This window comes from Mustela nivalis, assembly GCF_964662115.1.
Source record: "Mustela nivalis genome assembly, chromosome: 12".
NCBI classification, from domain to species: Eukaryota; Metazoa; Chordata; class Mammalia; order Carnivora; family Mustelidae; genus Mustela; species Mustela nivalis.
Window position 1 is genome coordinate 73,906,752 of NC_139031.1, and position 22,569 is coordinate 73,929,320.

Genomic DNA, 22,569 nt, shown 5'->3' on the forward strand with positions numbered 1-22,569 from the left:
TCACTTACCAGCGAGAGAAGTATTAGTATAAGTGGTGGATTTACTGATAAAAGGGAGACAGGAAGACAGAAGTTGTCTCATGCGGAAAATTAGTGGAGAAAACCATTATCTTTAGTAAATGATACTAAATGAGTAGAGAGAGAACCTAGGATCCTTGAAGCCAGGTTAAGCTAGGTGAAGCCAGTCCAGGTTGAAGCCAGTCCAGCAAGACTCAAGAGGATAGTGGGGTTGGATAGGAATAAGATGATACGACCTGGGGTGTTCCCAGCCACCTGTGCAGAAAGTACGTCAGCTCTCAGTAAGGGAGGATTTGTGCAGGAAATGGAAACAGTCTTAAAAATACCTATGGAGTTAGCGTGTTGTAAAATGCTTCGGTTACTTTCCTAGGAAATCCGTGTATTTTTTAAATCTCTATTTACTTTTTACTTGTGGGGTAGTACCTTGGTTCCCCTGTAAACAACCTGGAGGGTGGGAGTGGACTACCTAACCATCATAAACCCTACTCCTTATGCAGGGATTGTGCTGGCCAACATTGGCTTTTGAAAGCTGATTATTAGTTGGAAATGGGCCTGGGTGGAGTATATGACACCATGGAAATTGGCAAACACTACAAATCACATGCCTCTTCCACTGAGAGCTAGTTGTTAAACATTTATTAGCATACCACTGATTACATTTATTGGCCAAAAGTTCAAATATTTATCATAGAATTGATGCTTAAATAAGAATTATTTCTATTCGAGGATGACCAGGGACATTGTTATATATATATATATATATATATATATATATATATATATATATATATATATATATTTTTTTTTTTTTTTGTATGTTATTTACTACAGTCTTCCACAGATAATGTTATAAATCTGATACTCCAGCTAGAGCTTTTCTAAAAAATGGACTAGTCTTCAAGACTCTAAGTTATTACTTTACAAATGATACTACTTACTTTGAAAATGATACTGACTTTACAAATGACAATACTTATGTGATGGCTAGGGACATTTTTTATGTTGGTGTTTTGTCTGATTTCTGTGTAATCTGATTATGTCTTCTCTAGAAACTTGGTCTGGCCTCTAAAATGTGACTTCTTTTTGTACGGTAAAGGCAAACAAATATAAATTATTCCATAATGCACAAAAATCATCCTATATCTAAGTAATTTAGAAACTCAGTTAGTTCATAGCATTAAACATGGTGTTTACCAAGTTCCTAGCCGTTGAAGTGTTGCAGAAGGCAGTTATGGTAATAACTGAGTATTTGCTCAGCGGTTCAGATTTTCTATTGCTAATGACAGCTGTCATTTCTCATGCATGGACTGTATACTAAACACTGTGCTTAGTCCCATTGTATCCTTACAACAGCCCTCTCAGATAGATATCAGAAGTACCTTACCTCAGGTCATAGAGCCAAGATATGGCAGATCTGGGATTCAAATCCAGACATGCTTGATTTCAGTGCCTGCCTCTTACTCACTGATTTAGACTGCCACTTCTGGATGGCAGGCCTTGGACGGCCCCATGTAGGAGACGTAAAGCGCTGTTGGTGGACGTATTCAAGAGAAGACTGTAGACACTCTTGTGCTTCAAGGACAAAGGAGGGTAAGGACATCCTGGTTCAGGAATGGCATGCTTCTTGCAAACCATGCCTGAATGGTGCCAGGAACTTGGATGGCAAGTGATGCCCCTAGGTGCTAGACTCAGTAGTTATGCCATAACGATATGACCCAGCAGTTGGGTCACAAAGACAAAATAAAACCGTGGTGTATGGCAGCTTCAAACGAGTGAGGAATATCTAGGGCGAGGATTACGTAGGACTTAATTTCCGCATATCTCAATGTCTCTAAATGAAGTCGGACCCAGAGTTTGGCCTTAGTTGAAATTGCTGTAGATTTTTCAGAATGTAATTGGGGAGATTTTTTTCTTTCTTATCAAAAGGAAGCAGTACAGAGTTACCGGAGGCGGCGGGGCGGCAGCGGCGGGGCGGCAACGGCGGCGAGCGGGTCCTTGTGGCCTAGAAAAATCCTGCAAAAATGTCTCTGTACCCATCTCTTGAAGACCTGAAGGTAGACAAAGTTATTCAGGCTCAAACTCCCTTTTCTGCAAACCCTGGCAACCCAGCAATTTTGTCTGAAGCTTCTGCTCCCATCTCTCAAGATGGAAATCTCTATCCTAAATTGTATCTGGAGTTCTCCCAGTACATGGGCCTGAGTTTAAATGAAGAAGAAATCCGTGCAAATATGGCCGTGATCCCTGGAGCACCAGTTCAGGGGTGGTTGGTGGCAAGACCTTCTAGTATGAACTATATGGTGGCTCCTGTAACTGGTAATGATGTTGGAATTCGTAGAGCAGAAATTAAGCAAGGGGTTCGTGAAGTCATTTTGTGTAAGGATCAAGATGGAAAAATTGGGCTCAGGCTTAAATCAATAGAAAATGGCATATTTGTTCAGCTGGTCCAGGCAAATTCTCCAGCCTCATTGGTTGGTCTGAGATTTGGGGACCAAGTACTCTAGATCAATGGAGAAAACTGTGCAGGCTGGAGCTCTGATAAAGCACACAAGGTACTCAAACAGGCTTTTGGAGAGAAGATTACTATGACTGTTCGTGACAGGCCCTTTGAACGGACAGTTAGCATGCATAAGGATAGTACTGGACATGTTGGCTTTATCTTTAAAAATGGAAAGATAACATCCATAGTGAAAGATAGTTCTGCAGCCAGAAATGGTCTTCTCACAGAACATAACATCTGTGAAGTCAATGGGCAGAATGTCATTGGGCTGAAGGATTCTCAAATTGCAGATATACTGTCAACATCTGAGACTGTAGTTACTATTACAATCATGCCTGCTTTTATCTTTGAACATATTAAACGGATGGCACCAAGCATTATGAAAAGCCTGATGGATCATACCATTCCTGAGGTTTAAAAGTCATGGCACAATGGAAACTTCACTGAACTCCAGTTTACTTCTTGGGCAACTTAACTTTATATTATGCACATGAAGCTTTCTAGGAGCCAGAGAGCATATGCTGCATGAAGACCTTTCTATCTTACATTATGGCTGGGAATCTTACTGTTCTGATTGGATATCTTGTTCACACTTCAAGATCATTGTAGCCTTATCCTGGTTTTACTGATGTGAAACTTTGGACAGATTTTAACTGATTTTCATAGAGTAGTTTCTCTACTGGAAACCCGATCCTTTTACAAGCCATTATGATTAGAATGACTGATACAGGCTTAGCTCTGTGTTAGAACCAGTCACCTTTATCTTACATATCAAGTAGTGCTGTTCATATTACTTTAGTTCTATGGTATAATTGCATTTTTTTTAAAGATTTTATTTATTTATTTGACAGAGAGAGATCACAAGTAGGCAGAGAGGCAGGCAGAGAGAGAGGAGGAAGCAGGCACCCTGCTGAGCAGACAGCCCAATGTGGGACTCGATCCCAGGACTCTGAGATCATGACCTGAGCCGAAGGCAGCGGCTTAACCCACTGAGCCACCCAGGCGCCCCAGTAGAATTGCATTTTTAATGTGTAACCATAGTACATGTAGAATGACTGCTTTTGATATTTTTTTAGTTCTGTGTGAGTGTGTGTGCGTGTAAAATACCAATTAAGTACACTGGTTTCATTCCATGTAAGCATTATACAGTGTATGTAGGTTGCTAGAGATTGTGTTGATCATCATTTAATTAGAACTACCTTTACTTAATATGCTTCAACTGTCGCCTTAACTGTGTTAAGCATCTAGAATAAAAGCCAAAATATAACTATTGCTGCCTTTCTAAAACCCAAAATGCAGTTCTGTGTTAAACTGAAATGTACACTAGCCCAGAACAATGTAATGGTACATACTGAGCTATAGCATAGCTGCTTAGTTGCATTTGAGATTTTCTAGTCAGTTGTGTAATGGAAATTTCTTTCTTCTAAAACTTACCGGTATTACTTTCTGAGAAATGATTCACTATATATTAAATGTAAAAATTCTTATACCAAATAGGATAAAGTTTTGACTCCCTTTATTCAAATTATTCAGATTAAGTGGAATAATACTTAATTTTGTCTTTAATATTCAGTAACCTCACTACTTTGGGGTGGTCTTAGGATATTTCCCAGGTAATCTTTTCCATTTCCTGACCCCTCCCTACAAAATGGAAGTGACACTTTATCCTGATTTTTTTTCTTTATGGTTTATGCCTATTTCATCTTAATTAAATATGTATAAATAAAGTCGAAAAAAAAAAAAAAGGAAGCAGTACAGGCCTTTCCTTAGGAAAAGGCTTATAAGAATGTAGCAACTATAAATTTTTCAGAAAATTGATGAGGAAGGTATATTATATAATCATTAACTTTATTTTATTTTTTTTAAGATTTTATTTATTTATTTGATGGAGATCACAAGTAGACAGAGAGGCAGGCAAAGGGGGTGGGTGGGGCAGGCTCCCTGCTGAGCAGAGAGCCTGATGCGGGGCTCGATTCCAGGACCCTGTGACCATGACCTGAGCTGAAGGCAGAGGCTTAACCCACGGAGGAACCCAGGTGCCCCTATAATCGTTAATTTTAAAAAATCATATAAAATCTGGCTGCAAGGCTTCTCTAGTGAAGTTAGTGGAGTTCATGTTGTGCTAGAACCCTGGGTGGGTTGAGCAGGAAGCTTATAAGGCTCAGGAAATGGGATGGAGAGGCCTCTGGTAATTAACTGATATTGGTCCCCATAGTCCTCCTGTCCCCTCTGCTGTGGAAAGCTCCTTAGTCTCTTGGGTAGTACTGCTCTAAGGGCAGGCCATTGAGATGCCTCATATTCAGCCCTCTGTCTGGGAATTCCAGGCTTAGCTCCAGAGAACGTTGCTCCTTCTTCAAAGCCCTAGTGCCAGGTGTCTTGTGTTTGTGGGTGTCACCATCATGTGATTCTCGGCATCACTGAGAGACTGCTTGCAGATAGCATGCCATTCTGAACGACAACAGTTCTTTTCTTTCCCCAGAACAAGAGGATAGAACCCCTATCCCTAATTTATCTCTTCTCCACTGTTGGGTCATTTCCCTAAAATCTTCCCTTGACCCTCTGGGGTCTGCTTGACCTTCTTAGATCATCAAAAACAAGTCTTTTGGGAATGCTTCCGTAGGTGGAGATACCTTCTCTCTTATCCCTCCTCTCGTCCTTCCTTCCCCGCTTGTCCCTCTGTCCTCCTTTTTCTCTATCGCTATCTCCCTGGAGAAAAGGCCATTTTGTTTAGAATCAAATCAGACCTTAGAAATAAGAGCCAGGGTGTATCTGGGTGGCTCAGTCTCTTAAGCATCTCACTGATGAGTTCAGCTCAGGTCACGATCTCAGGGTCATGGGATCAGGCCCCACATTGGGTTCTGAGCTCAGTGCATGGGGTCTGCTTGTCCTTCTTCCCCTTCTCCTCCCCCTGCTTTCTCTCTCTCTCTCTCATAAATAAACAAACAAACAAACAAATAAATAAATAGAAATTTTTTTCAAAAGGAGGAAAGAGAAAAGCCTGGCCAATGAGAGTAGGGTGAGAATTCCTCTACCTGAGTGGGGAAATGAACACAATGAGATATCTCTTCCTCTTGGGAGTTATCGTCTATCACTTACTCCCTCAAATGGTAGTCATTGTGTAACTTTGAGTACAATCGTAACACATTTTTCTAATTGAGGATGACTCTTTCAGATAGTTGTGATTCCTTTTGATAGGTTGTCATCAAATTAGTTATAGTCTTGTGGGCATTTTTTTTTCTTCTACTTTCATATTTATATAAAGTCCTAATATTTGGTTTTCTTGGATCAAAAAGTGCTAAGGTACAGAGTAGGAAAAAACTTGAATGTAAGGTTATTTTTTTCCCTGTTTCTTGATTTCTCTCACATCTATATTGTTACATATCCAGAAACAGAGTAACTTATGACGGTTTGGGTCGATAGATTTTTATTTCAGTTGAGAAGTGAAGGAAGAGGAAGAGTTCTCAGGGAGAGAGAGTTGGTTTTAGCTTTATAAGTGGGAGGAAGAGAAATCCAGTCCTGGGCGTCATAGCTCTTGCTGGTATAGGCATTTCCCCAGGATTCAACTCCTAGTCTGTTTCTGTTTGTGAAAAGTTGTTACTGGGACAGGAGCAACTGCACATGGGCGCCCTGAGTACTTGGTGCTAAGTTCTGGTCACATAGCATGCCGTGAGTCTGTTCCATGGAACACTGACCCCAAGGAATATGTCGTGGAAATACTTCATGGAAAAAAGTGTTTCAGAGTTTTCTGTGGTGAAATATGAGAAAGTTTGGGAAGTGGAGAATCCCCTCACAGAGAGATGCAGTGAACATTTTCATTTTAAAGTCTCTGAGAAACCTAATATACACTTATAGAACATTTCCTGTGTGTTAAGGGCATCCTGTTTTACTCACAGTTTGCCAAGTTTAGTTGATTACAGGCCTCTTTTATCTAATGTGTAGTTGGACCCCCCCCCCCAGGCTAATTTCTGCAGATAAAATTTCTGGAACACACAGGTGTAAACACAGATGCATGACTAATTTAGTAATTTTTTAAAAAGATTTTATTTCTTTATTGGAGAGAGAGAGAAAGAGTGGGTGGGGGAGGCACAGAGGAAGAGAGACAAGTAAACTCCATGCACTGAGCACAGAACCTGACATAGGGTCAATTTCATGATCTGAGATCATGACCTGAGCTGAAACCAAGAGTTGGAGGCTTAACTGACTGAGCTACCCAGGCGCCCCTAATTTAGAAAAATTTTATATGGCATTCCTTATACCAGGTCTAACTAATTTCATGTAATTTCTTTGCTTTGCAAGGTTCATTTGCAGTCTTACCATACTGGTGTCTAGTTAAAGACCTCCCATGGGTGATGATGGTCAGCTGTGCTTTATGCCTGAGATTAAATCCGAGCTCTGCAACCAGCTTGTATGTCTTGGGCAAAATATTTAGTTCACAGCTATTTATTGAGCTTTAATTCATTCACTGAACAAACATTTATCATTTCCTATATTCTATATTGACAATTGGGATCCAAAAATAAACTTAAAAAGATTGCTGTCTTCCATAACCTTTCAATCTAATAAGAGAGCAGATAAGTAAATAAGCTACTTATAGTATAGGGGCAGAGTAAATGAAAGATAGAAATACCAGAGGTGATCTTCCCAAGGAGAGATGGATGACTTCTGCTCACAGGGAAAGGGCTCATGGTGAAGCAGATGTAAGTTTGAAGATCAGAGTCATCTGTTACCAGCTGAGTAACCTTGGAAAATTATCTAAGCCTTGGCAGGTTTGTATGAAAAATTGTTACTGAGAAAGAATTATTACTAAGAATTGTTACTGAAAAATTGTTCATGTCAAAAATCCTTACTGAGGACTGAGTCAATAAATGCCATATTTAATGGGCCATATATGTTAATTCTCTGAGGATCTCTGAAGCAAACTCTGAAAGAAGTTCTAGACTTCGGGGCTGTGAAGTAGCCTTTGAGGCGCTGGAAGCATGGGCAGAGGTGCAGACTGGGAGCAGCACTGGGTCTCCCCGGGTGCCTTGTGAGAGCCAGTGGCTGGCTGTAGGGGAGATGATGAGAGGGGACAGAGTTTCTGGCAAATCGCACAGGCTCCTTCCTGTGTGTCATACCAAGGACTTTGATCTGGAGACAGCTATTCATGGGTGTCTGAAGGAGTTAAATGAGGTGATACGTAACACCTTTAGTGCCAGGAATCATAATTATAACTTAATAGTAATAATAATAATGTGAAGCAGTAATAGCCCATCATTATTTGCTACATGCCAAGTGCAATTACAACTGATTTACATGTATTGACTCAAATTAATTAGGCATCACCAAAACCTTGGGAAGTAGGTACTCTGCAGATTGGGGATTTGAACCCAGGCAGTCCAGCTCCTGGGTTCATGTTCGTAACTTCTGTGGTGTCCTGACTCTTCAGAATATGCTATAGCATCTACTGAACAAGTGTTCATCCTTCTTCTTGTGGCATCCGTGTTCCCTTAACATTTATCTCTTGATGAAATGTGATGTAAGTTAAGATCTGGATAACCAAGTGATTTTTTAAAAATAGCGTTTAAAAATCCTCAGATATATTGCTTTCTGGGTCCTTTTAAAGGATTAATGATCTGGCTGTAGATTTCATTCTTAATTGTATATATATCTCTGACAGGTAAAAGAATAACATTCAGAATTTAGAGCACATTTTCATTTATAGCCTCATATACAATGAGAAGTTGGCATTTTTTTCCCCCTTGTGCCTAGAGTCTTGGTGCTTAATACATACATACAGTACACTTTCATTATTCGATGTGTCTTAGGAAAAAATTGATACTTTCTTCAACTAAAGAAATTCTTAATTTAGAATAGAGTCCTTTTCCATTCATCCCAAAAGATAAAACTGTAACTTAAGGCTCTTCAGAAAGCTCCAGAACCATGGAATGTGTGTGGATTAGATACCTGGGGTGTCCTAAATTGGAGACTGACTTTGCTGTTTTATTCTATAGGTGAAATATCGAGATCTGATCAGATTTGTGAAAATTCATTCTGTATGGAAAAAGGACAGGAACATTTTGTCCTCAGTAGGCTTTGTGTGAGATGTTGATGCCTCAAGTTTCAGGTGGGGTGGGTGTTGTGGTTAATGGGTTTAGCAACACACCAGTGACAGGTGAAAGGTCTGAGTGAAGAGGATTATGAAAAGAACAGCTCAAAAATCAGGCTTATTAGTTGTGGTGTTTGGTGGGAGCTATGGTTGAGGAAGGTTCTCTGAAAAACATGTTTTATTAGGAGATGAGAGAACTCAGCCCTCAAAACTGCAGAATCAAGGGCAGCAAGCCTATTAGGAAGTAGTGGGTTACCGACACCTTCTAAGAAAGAGGAAAAGTTCAGGATGATAAGAATCAAAGTGTTAGGACATAATTGGAAGTTGAGAAAACTGATTTCGCAAATGCATTGTTCTGCCCCCTTTGGTGACCTCATCAAGTACTCTGAACTCTTTCCTTCCCCTGACGGTCTCAATTATATTTTTTTTTCTGTAAAACTTATGTCATCTTGTACCCAGTGGACTGAAATTGTCTTCTCCTCCATCAAACACTTAGGTCAGGAAGCCACAATGGAATTCATTTTTTTTTTTTTTCTTAAAAGAAGAAAACTGTCTTAGTTGGCGCTCTCCTCAAAAGTTGGAAACTAATTTAATTGGGGTTGTTATCTCTCCAGTTTCATGGATCATTTTTCAGGAGAAGAGTTTGTGGGTTTTTTGTGGGGAGAGGGAGAACGGATAATTTAGCCCATCAGTCCCCTTGAAAAAGCACAGGGACAGTCATATAGTCCTACCTGATAGGGCTGTGTGAGGACCCATTCGCTGGAAAGGATGTTAGGGGTGAGAATTCATTTTCAGAGATGTAGAGGCTGTGCATTCACTAAATACTCTTTTCAAAGAACAGGGAATTAGAGAACATGAGTCAGACCTGGTTTGTGTTAATGTACTTGTTCATATGCCTCCCTTTCATTTTTGTAAAGTGAAATATAAAAAATAGTTTTTTTTTTCTTTTTTAAGAATTTCACAAGTAAGAGCTTACAAAGGTCATGTTCTCTTCATCACTCGCAGTGAGAGAGGAAAAACAAGAGCTGAGATTTGCCAGGCTCAGTATCATGTTTGATTTCTCATAGATGCCATTTTCTACTTTCTTTTGTTTTCAGTGAGCAGTGTAATAATAAACCTGGCAGCCAGTTGAAGTTTTAATGATATGATAATGATAATTGATAGGCTGAATGATTAATGAAGGTAAAATTTATCGTTAAGACTCATGAACTATGCATTATTGTCCCTGTTTGTTCTTTCCTCAATGGCAGTGAATAAAAATGGTTGCATGAGTAGCCTTGTGGTTGGTGCCTGGGTGGCTCGTGGGTTAAGCCTCTCACTTTGGCTCAGGTCATGATCCTAGGACCCTGGTATCCAGCCCCACATTGGTCTCTCGGCTCTGTGGGGAGCCTGCTTCCTCCTCTTTCTCTGCCTGCCTCTCTGCCTACTTGTGATTTCTGTCAAATAAATAAATAAAATTAAAAAAAAAGGAGTAGCCTTATGGTCTAGTCAAGAAGTACAGTATCTACAACTGTAACCTTACTCTTTAAACTTATTCTATTGATCTTATTTCAATGAAACTGAACAACGAAGAAAAAGAGACACATTTGCTTGTCTTATTTCTGGAATTGATTTAATTATTCATTTCCCATAAATGAATATAATTATTTTTTACTTAGCTATTAACTTAGGTTAACAGATAAGATAGATTTTACAGTGAATTTAGCTTAGTGAATATAAATTTTGAATCTATTTTGAGGAAGATAAGTCTAGACTAGATTAGAATAGAAACTCCATCTGAATAGGGATTGTTTCCAAAATACCCTTGGTGTCTAGCAATTGCCAACCAAATACTAGGTACTCAAGAAGTACTTATTGGATGACTTCCTGTAACATAGAGTGATTCCTAGATACTTAACCTGAAATGACATTGTATCCATTTCCTAATTAATCAGCATCTCATTAAAAATTGAAAATTCTTAGGGCGCCTGGGCTGCTCAGTTGTTTAAGCATTGAACTCTTCTTTTTTTTTTTTTTTTTAAAGATTTTATTTATTGATTTGACAGAGAGAGATGACAAGCAGGCAGAGAGGCAGGCAGAGAGAGAGGAGGAAGCAGGCTCCCTGCTGAGCAGAGAGCCCGATGCGGGGCTCGATCCCAGGACCCTGAGATCATGACCTGAGCTGAAGGCAGCGGCTTAACCCACTGAGCCACCCAGGCACCCCTAAGCATTGAACTCTTGATTTTGGCTCAGGTCATGATCTCAGGATCATGAGTTTGGGCCCAGCATGGATCCTACTTAAAAAAATTTTTTAAAAATAATTGAAAACTCTTTTATTACTACTTGTTATTGCTGTTTACTTTTTAGAAAACAAATTCCAGTAATGAGCAATCTTAAATTAAATAGAAAAATGGATTAATTGTGAATAAATGTAATTGATAGTTATTATCTTTCAAAGCATGGGGTCTTTGGAGGAAGAAAAAGCAAATTTAAAAGACCCTTGTGGTGAGAGGATTAAATAGATGTTCTTCATTGTTAGGCATAAATCATAGATGATAATCAGCATAGAAATGATTCATTCAGTAGCTATTATTTAGTCCATTGTACTGGGTGGTTGCCTGATAATAATGATGCTTTGAATTTTCATGTCACTTTTCACTGTCAGAGTAGTTTCCAGTGTCTCATGGGGCCACAGCCATCCTGTGAGGGAGGAAGTGAAGTGGTATTCTCATTGGAATGTGAACGAATGAAGGCACAGAGGGTTAAGTAAATTGCGCCAGCCTTTTGCTAGTTGGTGACAGATGAATATAAATGCTTTTTTTCCCATATCTGATTCTTCACACCTGCATATTTCAACCTTTACAGATTCGCAGTAGCAGAAATTGAGGTCAGAACAGAGGCATAAAGTTGAGAACAAGAACACTGAGTTTAGCGCATGACCTCTTGGTTACAATTTAGACTTTTAGAGGATGGATTTTTAATATCACTCTTTCTCTGGGTGCTTAGGGCAAATATTGTGAAATCCCGGACTAAACCCACTGTTACATGGTGTGTGACCTTATGCAAATCAGGTTTTTGTGTTCTTCCGGCAGAACTTTGGGGTCTGCTTAACTTCAATTCGGATATTCTAGAATTTTGAGATTGTTGTGCTCGCTTCGGCAGCACATATACTAGAATTTTGAGATTGTTGAAGAAAAATCATATTTATTTTAGAAATGATTAGTTGTTCAACTGAAACCTAGTCAAGTGACATGTACAACATTAAGCGTCAACAACAACTTAAAACAACTATCATCCTGCTTTTGTTGAAAATGTCCTATGTTATACTCTAAAAAAATCTGAATGAAAAGAATGTTGTACCTAAGATTGTAGAAACTTTTATAAGCCAGCTAAAAATCAGAGGCCAAACAAGCAGTGCTGAAGTAGAAAGTGAATGTGGCTAAGATGGAAGATACTAGAAAAGGGAAAGCTGGTCATCACTGGTGACTGCCTAAAGAGATGGGCAGTTCTGTGCTGACATAATCTCATGGAGTAAATTATGTTTTATAGGAACGTGTGGCTCTTCTCTTCCTTTGACATGTGGCTCGAGAGCTGGTTTCTAGGATAGGAAAAAAGACTGAGTAGCAGCAAATGATTAAAATACAACAAGGTTTAGACTCTTTAGTTCCCCTATATCATTAAAGGCCCTATACTTGTTGGACTATCTTTGAACACATAATTATTCTTTGGCGATGTCAAATCATCAGACCACTGCCAGAATTCCTATTGTCCCAGACCCCTGAATTGCATTATTAATAATTACTGCTAACATATATTGAGTGCTTTATGTCAGGGACACTGCTGAATGCTTCATGTAGAATAGTCATTGAATCTCACAGCAATTCTTCAAGATACATGGTATTACTACTGTCTTCCTTTCATAGATGGGGATATTGAGACTTAGGGAAGTTAGCATCTTGCTAAAATACTTCATGAATTTTAGGAGTGATATATTAAAAATTCCACAAGGTACCTGAGGGTGGGGAATGGTTATTGCACAATATGCACAATAATGAATATTGTTCAACAGTTCGAGACAGGAAATGGAAAGTGATGTCAAATACAATGATGGGTTCATTTGAAATTGCTTCAGTTTTTGCATTTATTATACAAAAACTGCCCAAGTTGAATTTTCTTGGGGCACCTGCTTTGGAATCAGACCTAAATTTGAATATCAGTTTGGCCACTTTTAATGGGCACCCTCCTAATTGGGTTATTTAAATGTACTATGCCTCATTGTCCTCATCTTCCTCCTTCACAGGTATGTTATAAACATGTCACTCCCAATTATGGACGGATTCCACAGTTGTAAATTCACCTACTTTATAAAATTTATTCATGACTCCCCCCACAACAGTGCAAATGATACTTTCACAGTCATTTGCTGATATACACAGAGCTTAAAAATTTGAGTCACCTGATCACCTGGTCTCTGTCGAGTTGAAACAAGTCACATTCTGCCTTATTTCTCATCGTGTCAACAAGTATCCTCTTCACAATTTATTTAAAGCCACTTTTTTTCTGCATTTTTATGCTCTTTATTGGTGATTTTGCTGTCTAAAATGGCCCCCAGATGTGGTGAGGTGCTGTTAAGTGCAAGAAGGCTGTGATGTGCCTTGTGGAGAAAATACGTGGGTTAAATAAGCTTAGTTCAAGGATGAGTTACAGTGCTGTTGGCCTTAAGTTCAATGTTAATGAATCAACTATATATATTGAATAAGATGTTTTCCAACTGAAGCACACATAAGACAAGGTTATGTATTGATCTGTTGCTGAAGATATTGTGACCAGTCTCATAGGAGCCTAACCCAGGATTTTACCATGAATAAAAAGAATTGATTGTGTAATAAATACTTAAAACATTCACTGTCAAACTTTCTTTCAGCTTTCCTTCTGGTCTTAGAGAAGTAAACACCTCTGAAAGCGTTGAGGCTCTTCTCAGTGATTTTAACAGGGCCATGAACATTCTGAAATAACACAACATAATCTTCTTCTTACCTTCTAGAATCCCTTATAACAACTTAACAAAATATTACTCCTTATGAATTAAAAGTACGATTTAGGACACTAGGCTAAACTATCTTCAAAGATTATGTTATCAGAAAGCAAATATTTTCAGCTTAGCAGGTGGTATAGTCTCTGCTATAACTATTCAGCTCTGCCATTGTGGTACAGGAGTAAACATAGACAATATGTAAATGAATGTTTGTGACTGTGTTTCAGTAAAACTTTATTTACAAAAACAAGCAAGTTGGGTTTGGCTTATGAGCTGGATTTTGCTGACCCTTGATTTAATGTAATGTTGGTGCTTGGTTTATTTTAGTACTTCTCAGTTTTCTATAAGCCCCATAAACAGTAAAAGTGAAATAAATTTTTTCCCATTATTGTGTTTTTCTGCTGGTTGTTCTGGTAGTGACAATAATAGCATGTAGCGAATGTTTATTAAATGCCAGCCATTGTGCTAAGCACTTTATACTATATTGTATTTAATTAATATATCTATATAAAAGAGTATTGTGATGATTATCTCATTTTCCAGAGAGAGAAGCTGAGGACCCCAGACAGATGAAGTGACTCACTTAAGGTCACAGGAAGAGTAGTACAATGTGGTCCCAGGATAGTTTTGACCTTGTAGCCTGCATGCACTATTTTTCGCTTAAACTTTTCTTGTTTTCTAATGTTTTACTAATTGTTGGACGTTGATTTGAGAGTTCAAATTTCCTTGTACAGCATCGTAAGCTTTTTTGAAGAAAAAAATTACAACTTTTCAGTGGATAAATAAGTAGACAGCTGTGGGGGTTAGCTCTAATTCTTTAGTTTTTCAAAATTAACTTGTTTGTTTTTCTGGCTAAGTTTTGAAATGTATTATAAAAGAAGAATGTATCTAAATGTGAGGCTTTGCTCCTTCACTCTCTGCTGGGAGACTTGTTTTTCTTTATCGAATAATTGGGAGGTTTTATTTTGTTCTTATTTCTTTAATATCCTGATTAAATGACTAGAAAGCCCTTTGCTGTGTTTGAATCGCAAAGAGCACTTTGAACACAGAGCCCCCTCTTGGGGGCCATAGATTTGCATTTGTTGAATGACTAATAACTTAGCAGCGGAGCTATCTTTTTTTCTGTAACCGTGTCAACTGTTCTTCACAATGTCCATGCCTGCTGTCTCTGGTTATAGTTAGTTCTCAGAATTAGCCCAGAGCTTGACATCAGTAATAAGATGTGGGTTGCAGAAATGACTACTAAGGTCAGAGTCGTGAGTGTTGAAAAATTGGAGATACTGATTTGGCTATTGCATGAGAAACACTACCCTCCAATTACCCCATTATATTTTGTTCCCACTCACTGGATCAACCTGTTATTTGGACTTCGTATTTGCCAGATAGAATTACGAATTCAAAAATAATGATCCTTGTTTTCTGGAAGCTCAAAATCTCACATCAACTGATACATATATACGTCACCTCATTGTGTGTGTGTGTGCGTGTGCGTGTGTGTGTGTGTGTGTGTGACAGCACACACGCTTTAATGCAGGTGCTATGAGAAGAGTATCCTAGGAGCACAGAGGTAGACACAACTGACCAGCTGACTGCCCGGGGGGGTGGGCAGGGAGGTCTTATAAAGAGGGCCATTTGGGGGTTAGAAACAGGAGTTTGGCAAGTAGAACAGGTGGATCAGTTAGCATTTCTGGAGAAAGAGGAGCATAGCAGGGAGAGAGAGGATGAAATATCTTGGGATAGGAATCTTGTTAGGGTTGAAAGAGGAAGGAGCAAGTGATGAGCCTGGAAAAATAGGTTGGGGCCAGATTATAAAGCATATATGGTAATAAGGACAAGCTTAGAAGGCTTTAATTAGGGTATGGCATGACCAGACTTTACAAAAATAATTCTGGTGGGGCTCCTGGGTGGCTCAGTCAGTTAAGCATCTGCCTTCAGGTCAGGTCACGATCCCAGGATCCTGAGATGAAACCCCCTATCGGGTTCCTTGCTCAGTCAGGAACCTGTTTCTCCCTCTGCCTGCCGCTCCCCCTGCTCTTGCTACCTCTTTCTCCGTCAAATAAATAAATAAAATCTAAAAAAATAAAGTAATTCTGGTGACAAAGTGATGGAGGAATGCAGTAACTAAACGAGTTCTCTGTTCTTCTCTCTTCCAGCTTTCTCCTGTGCTTCAGGAGAGTATCTAGAAATGAAGAACCAGGTATGCAGTAAGTGTGGTGAAGGTACCTATTCCTTGGGCAGCGGCATCAAGTTTGATGAATGGGATGAATTGCCGGCTGGATTTTCCAACGTTGCGACATTCATGGACACTGTGGTTGGCCCTTCTGACAGCAGGCCGGATGGCTGTAACAAGTAAGAATCCAAAGGAGTTTCTGGATCTTGACTGAATCCTTGAGAATCATGTAGTTGCTCTTTTCTAGAAAGAAGGTGGGGCTGATCTTGGTACTGACTGGGTTTCCAGATAAACTAGTTGCAAAAAGTCATCTTTTTTGGATGGTCATACAGATAATGTAGCTCAATTTTCATGAGGTTAAAGTATTTGCTCTTAGGACATAATAAATACCATATGCAAAGGTGCAGTAAAGCTATTAATAGAAAAACAAACCAGTTTTCTAATAATATATCTGTAACATTCAAGACTGGTATTTCTACTAACCTTTCTCAAATTTCTAATGGGTAATTTTGGATTAATTTTTCTTTTCCTCTGAAAGAAAGAATGTGTAATCTTCATTTAGATACCCTATTATCTCCTGTGAGAGAGTAGGTTAAATACATAATGTGGAAATCTCCTTTGCTTAATTATTACCTTTTGAAAAATTTTTTAGAATTGAAGTAGAGTTGACATATAATACAGCAGTTTAAGGCATACAGCAAAGTGATTTGATGCAATTATATATATATGAAGAAATGTTCACCGCAGTAACTCTAGTTACCCTCTGTCACCATGAGCAGTTATTACAATATTATTGACTTTGTTACCTGTGCTGTAATTTCTTCCTTTCTTTAGGGGCTTATTAGCTTTGCCTGTGACAACATTGGTGGAATGTTAAAGTGTTTTGAAAGGATGCAAAATCTTACCTTTGGGCTGTCATCCTTCCTGTTCTCTTGGATTGACTATGTAATATTTCCTTCCATATGGCCATGGATGGGAAATTAAACTTCAGGCCTCTAGCTATCTTCTGACAAAAATGGCTTCTCAGGAACTCAGCCTTTTTACCATGAGCTAAGGATGCTGAGGAATTATTTAGCTGTGCTGAAAGATGTGTTCTCTCCTTCCTATTCTTCCTTAATCTCACTTGCTTTCTAGTGTCCTCTCTTTCTCTCTCTTCCAAGTGACATTTTTAGTCTTCTGATAATCATTTCTTTATATAAGTTTGTGGCAATAGATATCATTAACAGGATTATTCCTCTAAAGTATATATATATATATATATATATATATTTAATGCATGTTTCATATGTATAATTTATGTATATATGTACATATGATATACATATATGCATATATACATGTGCATACATATGTGCTTCAGTGTGTATATATTTTAAAAATGTAATTTTATTTTCTTAAACTAAAATTGCTCTTTATCATAACCAGTAGGATGTTATGATACCTCAGATCTTTGTTTTGGTGAACAGGAGATATTGACATAGCTTTCTTCTACTTAGAATATGTAGTTGATTCATTAAAGAAATTTAATGATAAGTACAACTTTTTCAGTGTACTGTTTCATCTAATTTTCTTAATATCAGTTTCAGTCTGACATTGCTATGATCATCTCCCTCCTTCCCTCCTTTTCTTTTTCCATTCATCCAACCTTGTTTTCATTCTTTGTAATTGGTTGGGTCATAGAGTTTTCCAAAATGTTTCTATCATTGTAGACTCTAGTGGTACATTGGAATTCTAGTCACACTCCATACTTACCATTATTTGTTTTGTCAAATCCTGTTTTATTTTAACCATTCCTGGGTGCATGTGTGAAATGATACCTCCTTGTGGTTTTACTCTATATTTCCCATGAACACTTTTCATATAGTCATTGTCTGTGTGTTTAATTTTTTGTGTGCATGTGATACCAGTTTTACCCATTTTCTATTTTGGGGGTCATTTTATTATTGAGCTGTATGAGTCCTTTCTGTAATCTGGACATGAGTTCTTGTCATGTATATATTAGTATAATAGTTACATAATATTCACATGCATGCATGTATATGCAAATACATATTCATCTATATGTAATATTTTCTTTGTTGTAGTTGCCTTTTCATTTTCTTAATGGTGTCTTGCTAAACAAAAGTTTAAAATTTGAAAAAGTACAGTTTATTTTTTGTTATGCTTAATTTTTTTATATCATCAGATATCTTTTCTAATCTTGTTTGCAAAAGCTACAAATCACAATAGGCATTCTAGTGTTATTAGAGTTATTGTACTTTTATATAAGATGTAAAACTTTACAACAGTAGTTACAGTTATATCCTCATCTGGGTGCTATTGTCATATATTTAGAAACGTATTATAAAGCCTATAATACAATGAAATGTATGTTAAATAATCAAGTGTTTTTATTTTTTATTTTTTTAAGATTTTATTTATTTATTTGACAGAGAGAGAGACAGTGAGAGAGGGAACACAAGCAAAGATTGTGGGAGAAGGAGAAGAAGGCTTCCCTCAGAGCAGGGAACCTGATGCAGGGCTCGATCCCAGGACCCTGGGATCATGACCTGAGCTGAAGGCAGACACTTAACAGCTGAGCCGTCTTGGCGGCACCCCAGTTGTTTTTAAAAGAACTTAAGAGATGAAAAAATATGGCTTTGTATGTTTATCTACATAGTCACCATTTTTGGTGCTCTTTTCTCTATATAGATGTGAATGTTAGGATTATTTTTTTCAACCAGTGAAATTTTCTTTATCCATTCTTATGATGCAAGTCTGCTGCTCACAAATTCAGCTTTTGTTTACTTAAAAACACCTTTATTTTTGCCTTGATTTTGAAGAATATTTTCTTGGACATCAGACTCTGGACTTTACTTTTCTCTTTCTGTGCTTGAAGGTGCTCCACTACCTTCTGAACTCTCCCTTATTTGTGATGAAAAGTAAGCTGATTCTTTTTTTATGATTAATTCCCTTCCATGTAATGTGTCCTTCTTTCTTCTTCTTTTTTTTTTTAAGATTTTATTTATTTATTGGAGAGAGAGAGAGAGAGATCACAAGTAGGTAGAGAGGCAGGCAGAAAGAGAAGGGGAAGCAGGCTCCCTGCTGAGCAGAGAGCCTGAGGCGGGGCTCGATCCCAGGACCCTGAGATCATGACCTGAGCTGAAGGCAGAGGCTTAACCCACTGAGCCACCCAGGTGCACCTGTGTCCTTATTTCTCTGCCTACTTATGAAATGTTCTCTACATTTTTGCTATTCAACAGTTTGACTGTGATGTGCCTGGCGTTGGTTTTTATGTATTTACCTCAAGTTTAGCAAGCTTCTTGGGTTTATAAGTTGATACCGTTACCAAATTTAGGAACTATTTTAGCCATTATTTCACCAATAATGTTTTTTTCTGCCCTATTCTCTCCTTCTTTTCCTTCTTTTACTCCAATTACATGTATGTTAGACCACTTGATATTGTCTAAAAGTCACTGAGCTCTTTTTGTTCCATTTTTTTTCTCTTGTATTGCAGATTAAATGAATTTTATTGTTCTATCATCAGTTTTGGGGGGGTTCTCAAATTGTATATGCTGTGTTTTTTTTAGTTTTGGAATTTCGATCTGGTTTATTTTATGGCTCTTACTTCCTTTAAAATACTTGAGATTCTTCATTCCTTCACTCACTGTGTTCATCTTTTATTTATAGCTGACTATATTTGTAAGAACCACCTTAAATACTTGTCTGGTTTTTTTTAAACTGTCTTTTTTCTCGTTGAAGGGTTATATTTTTCCATTTATTGTTATGTCTAGTAAATTTTTAGTGTATCTTGGGTATTGTGAATGTTAAGGTGTAGGGAATGTGGATTTTTAATTTTGTTTTGTTTTGTTTTAAGGATGCTGAATTTTGTTCTGGCAGGCAGTTTTTGTGCTGAAAAAACACCTTGATCTCATCAGGCTTGGTTTTATTATTCTTTAGGGTGGCTCTGTAGTGGTGTCACTCTTAGTTCTAGATCACAGCCTTTATTAGTGCAGGAGCTGGGCAACTATGACCTGTGGGCCCTTTGTTTTTGTAAACAAGGTTACACTGCAAGACAGCTGCACTCATTTATTTATGCATTGTCTGTGGCTGCTTTTCAATTACAATAGCAGAGTTCAGTATTGCAGGAACAACCAGATGGTCCACAAAACCAGGAATATTTATTCTCTGGCTCTTTATGAAAAAGCTTGCTGATACCTGCTCTAGGGCAAGGCCCTAATCCCAGGGTGGCAATTTTGGGGTGTCCAATGAATGCCCAATGTGGTTTTCAAGTTTTCTCCTCTCTGAGTGACCAGAAGCTTCTGTGACTCCCACTAAAGTGGTCTCTCTGTTTAAGTCACAATTTTGCATGGCTGTTCTCTGCCATGTCTGTCTGTATCCTCCAGCCTCAAGCCCAGGGCCAACAGAGAAACTCCATTTGGACTTTTGGACCCCTGCTTTCTCTGATTCTCAGGTCCATAAATTCCAGCTGCTTCAGCTGCCCTAAGCACTCATCTCTGCTCCTTAGCTCGGTGAGACCACTCTGCTCTGCTTGGATGCCACAATCTGGAAAGTGTCTTGAAGAGTGAGGTCAAAGTCAGTTTGGGCTTTGCCTCATGCATTTTTCTGCTCTCAAGAATCTCAATCTGGCATTGCCTATTGTCAGTGCCTGAATATGGCTCATGTTATTTTCCTTAGTTTAACAGTTTGTGAAAGAGAAAGGGCAACTCCAGTACCAGTTAGTGAGTCATGTTGGGATGTGGAAATCTCAGTCTTCAGCTTTCTTTTAGAAAAAAAGAAAAGAATTTGCCAAAATGACTCTTATCATCCATATAAACAAAGAAGGCTGTTAAGTTGTGCTTTCATATTGTTTGTTAGAAATGTTTTTTTCCCCAAGAGTCAACATGTGACTCATTGGCTTAGCTCGAATTATGGTTAAATTTACAACTTAAATTTTGTTCACCAATGTATTTTTTTTTTCTTTCATTTTAAGGAACTCCTCATCTCCCTGGCAGGTATATAGGTGTATAAATAAAACTTCAGATGTTGCTTGAGAGAATAATTCTACCTCAGACTGTTGCAATTAGTGGTCATCTACTTGGTGACAAAGTTTTTGATGAAAAATAGCTGTTTCCTAGCAAATGGATCACATAACCTTACCAAGGTTTAGGAAGCACTTTGCCATAGGAAATGAACATTTTCCCAGTAATTTGTTGGCCTTTGAGTTCCAGAAAAGCTTTAGACTTCCCTGCTGTGCTTTGCTGTTGGAACTACTTTCAAAACTGACTTACGTAACCTGTGAACAGAAGAGGGTTCCTAATGCTAATGTAAAAATAACTCTTGGTTTTGTTTCCACAGCTCTTCTTGGGTCCCTCGTGGAAATTACATAGAGTCCAATCGTGATGACTGCACGGTATCTTTGATCTATGCTGTGCACCTCAAGAAGTCGGGTTATGTCTTCTTTGAGTACCAGTATGTCGACAACAACATCTTCTTTGAGTTCTTTGTAAGGCCTTTTATGTTCTAGAACTTACTTTTTGAGGGAAATTCATGTAAAATTTCTTTTAATAGGTTGTTGCTTTTGCGTGGTATGCCTCCTCAGATCTGTCAACTGAACCTTTTAATATTAAAAGAAAACCTTATTTTTTCTGTAATATTTTATTTTTGCTTAATATTGTTTATTTACCTCTGAGCTCTCATCGTGTTGAATAACACTGGACTTGTTTTATTTTTGGTTATGATCACTAGATGACTATTTGATTTAGACTTTATGCGTGAAAAGTGCTTTCACCCAACATTCATTTTAATTTTCTTTATAGCTACAGATGTTATTTTATTCAAAATATGTTTTTACCAATTTCAGTTTTTGTTTTCTTTTCTCCTTACAGTTTCAAATATTTGATTGATTGAAGTATAAGCATGGGCAATATTTCAAAAGTGGAAGTTGTTATGTGTTTCTGATTCTGTCAGTTTGGTATAGTCTCAGGGAATCGGGATGAGATAGTTGATGTTTTTGGTAAGAGATGAAATAGCATTATAGAATGTAGGATGAAAGAGAAGTCTTACAGAGTAGGCCAGAGAGGAGGTGGGTGGGGGATGGGGCAACTGGGTGATGGACATTAAGAAGGGCACATGATGTGATGAGCACCGAGTGTTGCATGAAATTGATGAATCACTGAACTCTCCCTCCAAAACTCAAAATACATTATATGTTAATCAACTGAATTTACATTAAAAAGAATAGACTGTTGCTACTAAAATTATTTAAATATTTAATATAGGGGCACCTGGCTGGCTCAGTCGGAAGAGCACGTGACTCTTGATCTCGGGATTGTGAGTTCGAGATCCACACTAGGTGTAGAGATTGCTTAAATAAATAAATAAATAAACTTTAAAAAATAATATAAACTGTATCTAATCTAGCAAATATCTGTTGTGGCAGTCTCTCAAATGCTTGAGAAAATATTTTCAGATTGACTTCTTAAAAAAATAAAGTGTGTTGTACAGGTAACTGGGGAAAACTACCTTGTAAAATGTTTCTTTGGTCCAGATTTCAGAAGCCCAGGTACTGGTAATTCTAAAACAAATTTATTTTGCTCCTGATTTTGGAAATTTGTAAGTCAGAAGTTTGATGGGAAGAGATACTTACCATGAAAGTACGAGCCTTGGACTTGAAGTCAAGAGATTCTGGCTCAAGTCCCAAGTACAGTGGCTGGTTGTATGTTTTGGGCAATTTGGTTGTGTGTTTTGGGCAATTAAGCTAACTTTCCAGCCCTCAGCATTCTCTTTCGCAAAGTGGATTGTATG

The 22,569-nt window shown here is 38.0% G+C and overlaps 1 protein-coding gene and 1 pseudogene across 2 annotated transcripts in view; both read left to right on the forward strand.

The window, feature by feature from the left end:
- The window catches only part of ELAPOR2 (endosome-lysosome associated apoptosis and autophagy regulator family member 2), a 176,804-nt gene that overhangs the window by 87,567 nt on the left and 66,668 nt on the right, over positions 1-22,569 (forward strand). The window contains exons 3-4 of the mRNA XM_082693184.1: positions 15,767-15,962; positions 21,121-21,268. Of these exons, the coding sequence (XP_082549310.1) occupies positions 15,767-15,962; positions 21,121-21,268 (344 nt within the window). The remainder of the gene's footprint in view (positions 1-15,766; positions 15,963-21,120; positions 21,269-22,569) is intronic.
- On the forward strand, positions 1,950-3,010 carry LOC309845032 (syntenin-1 pseudogene; annotated as a pseudogene). Its single transcript has one exon. The product of its transcript is annotated as a syntenin-1 pseudogene (transcript).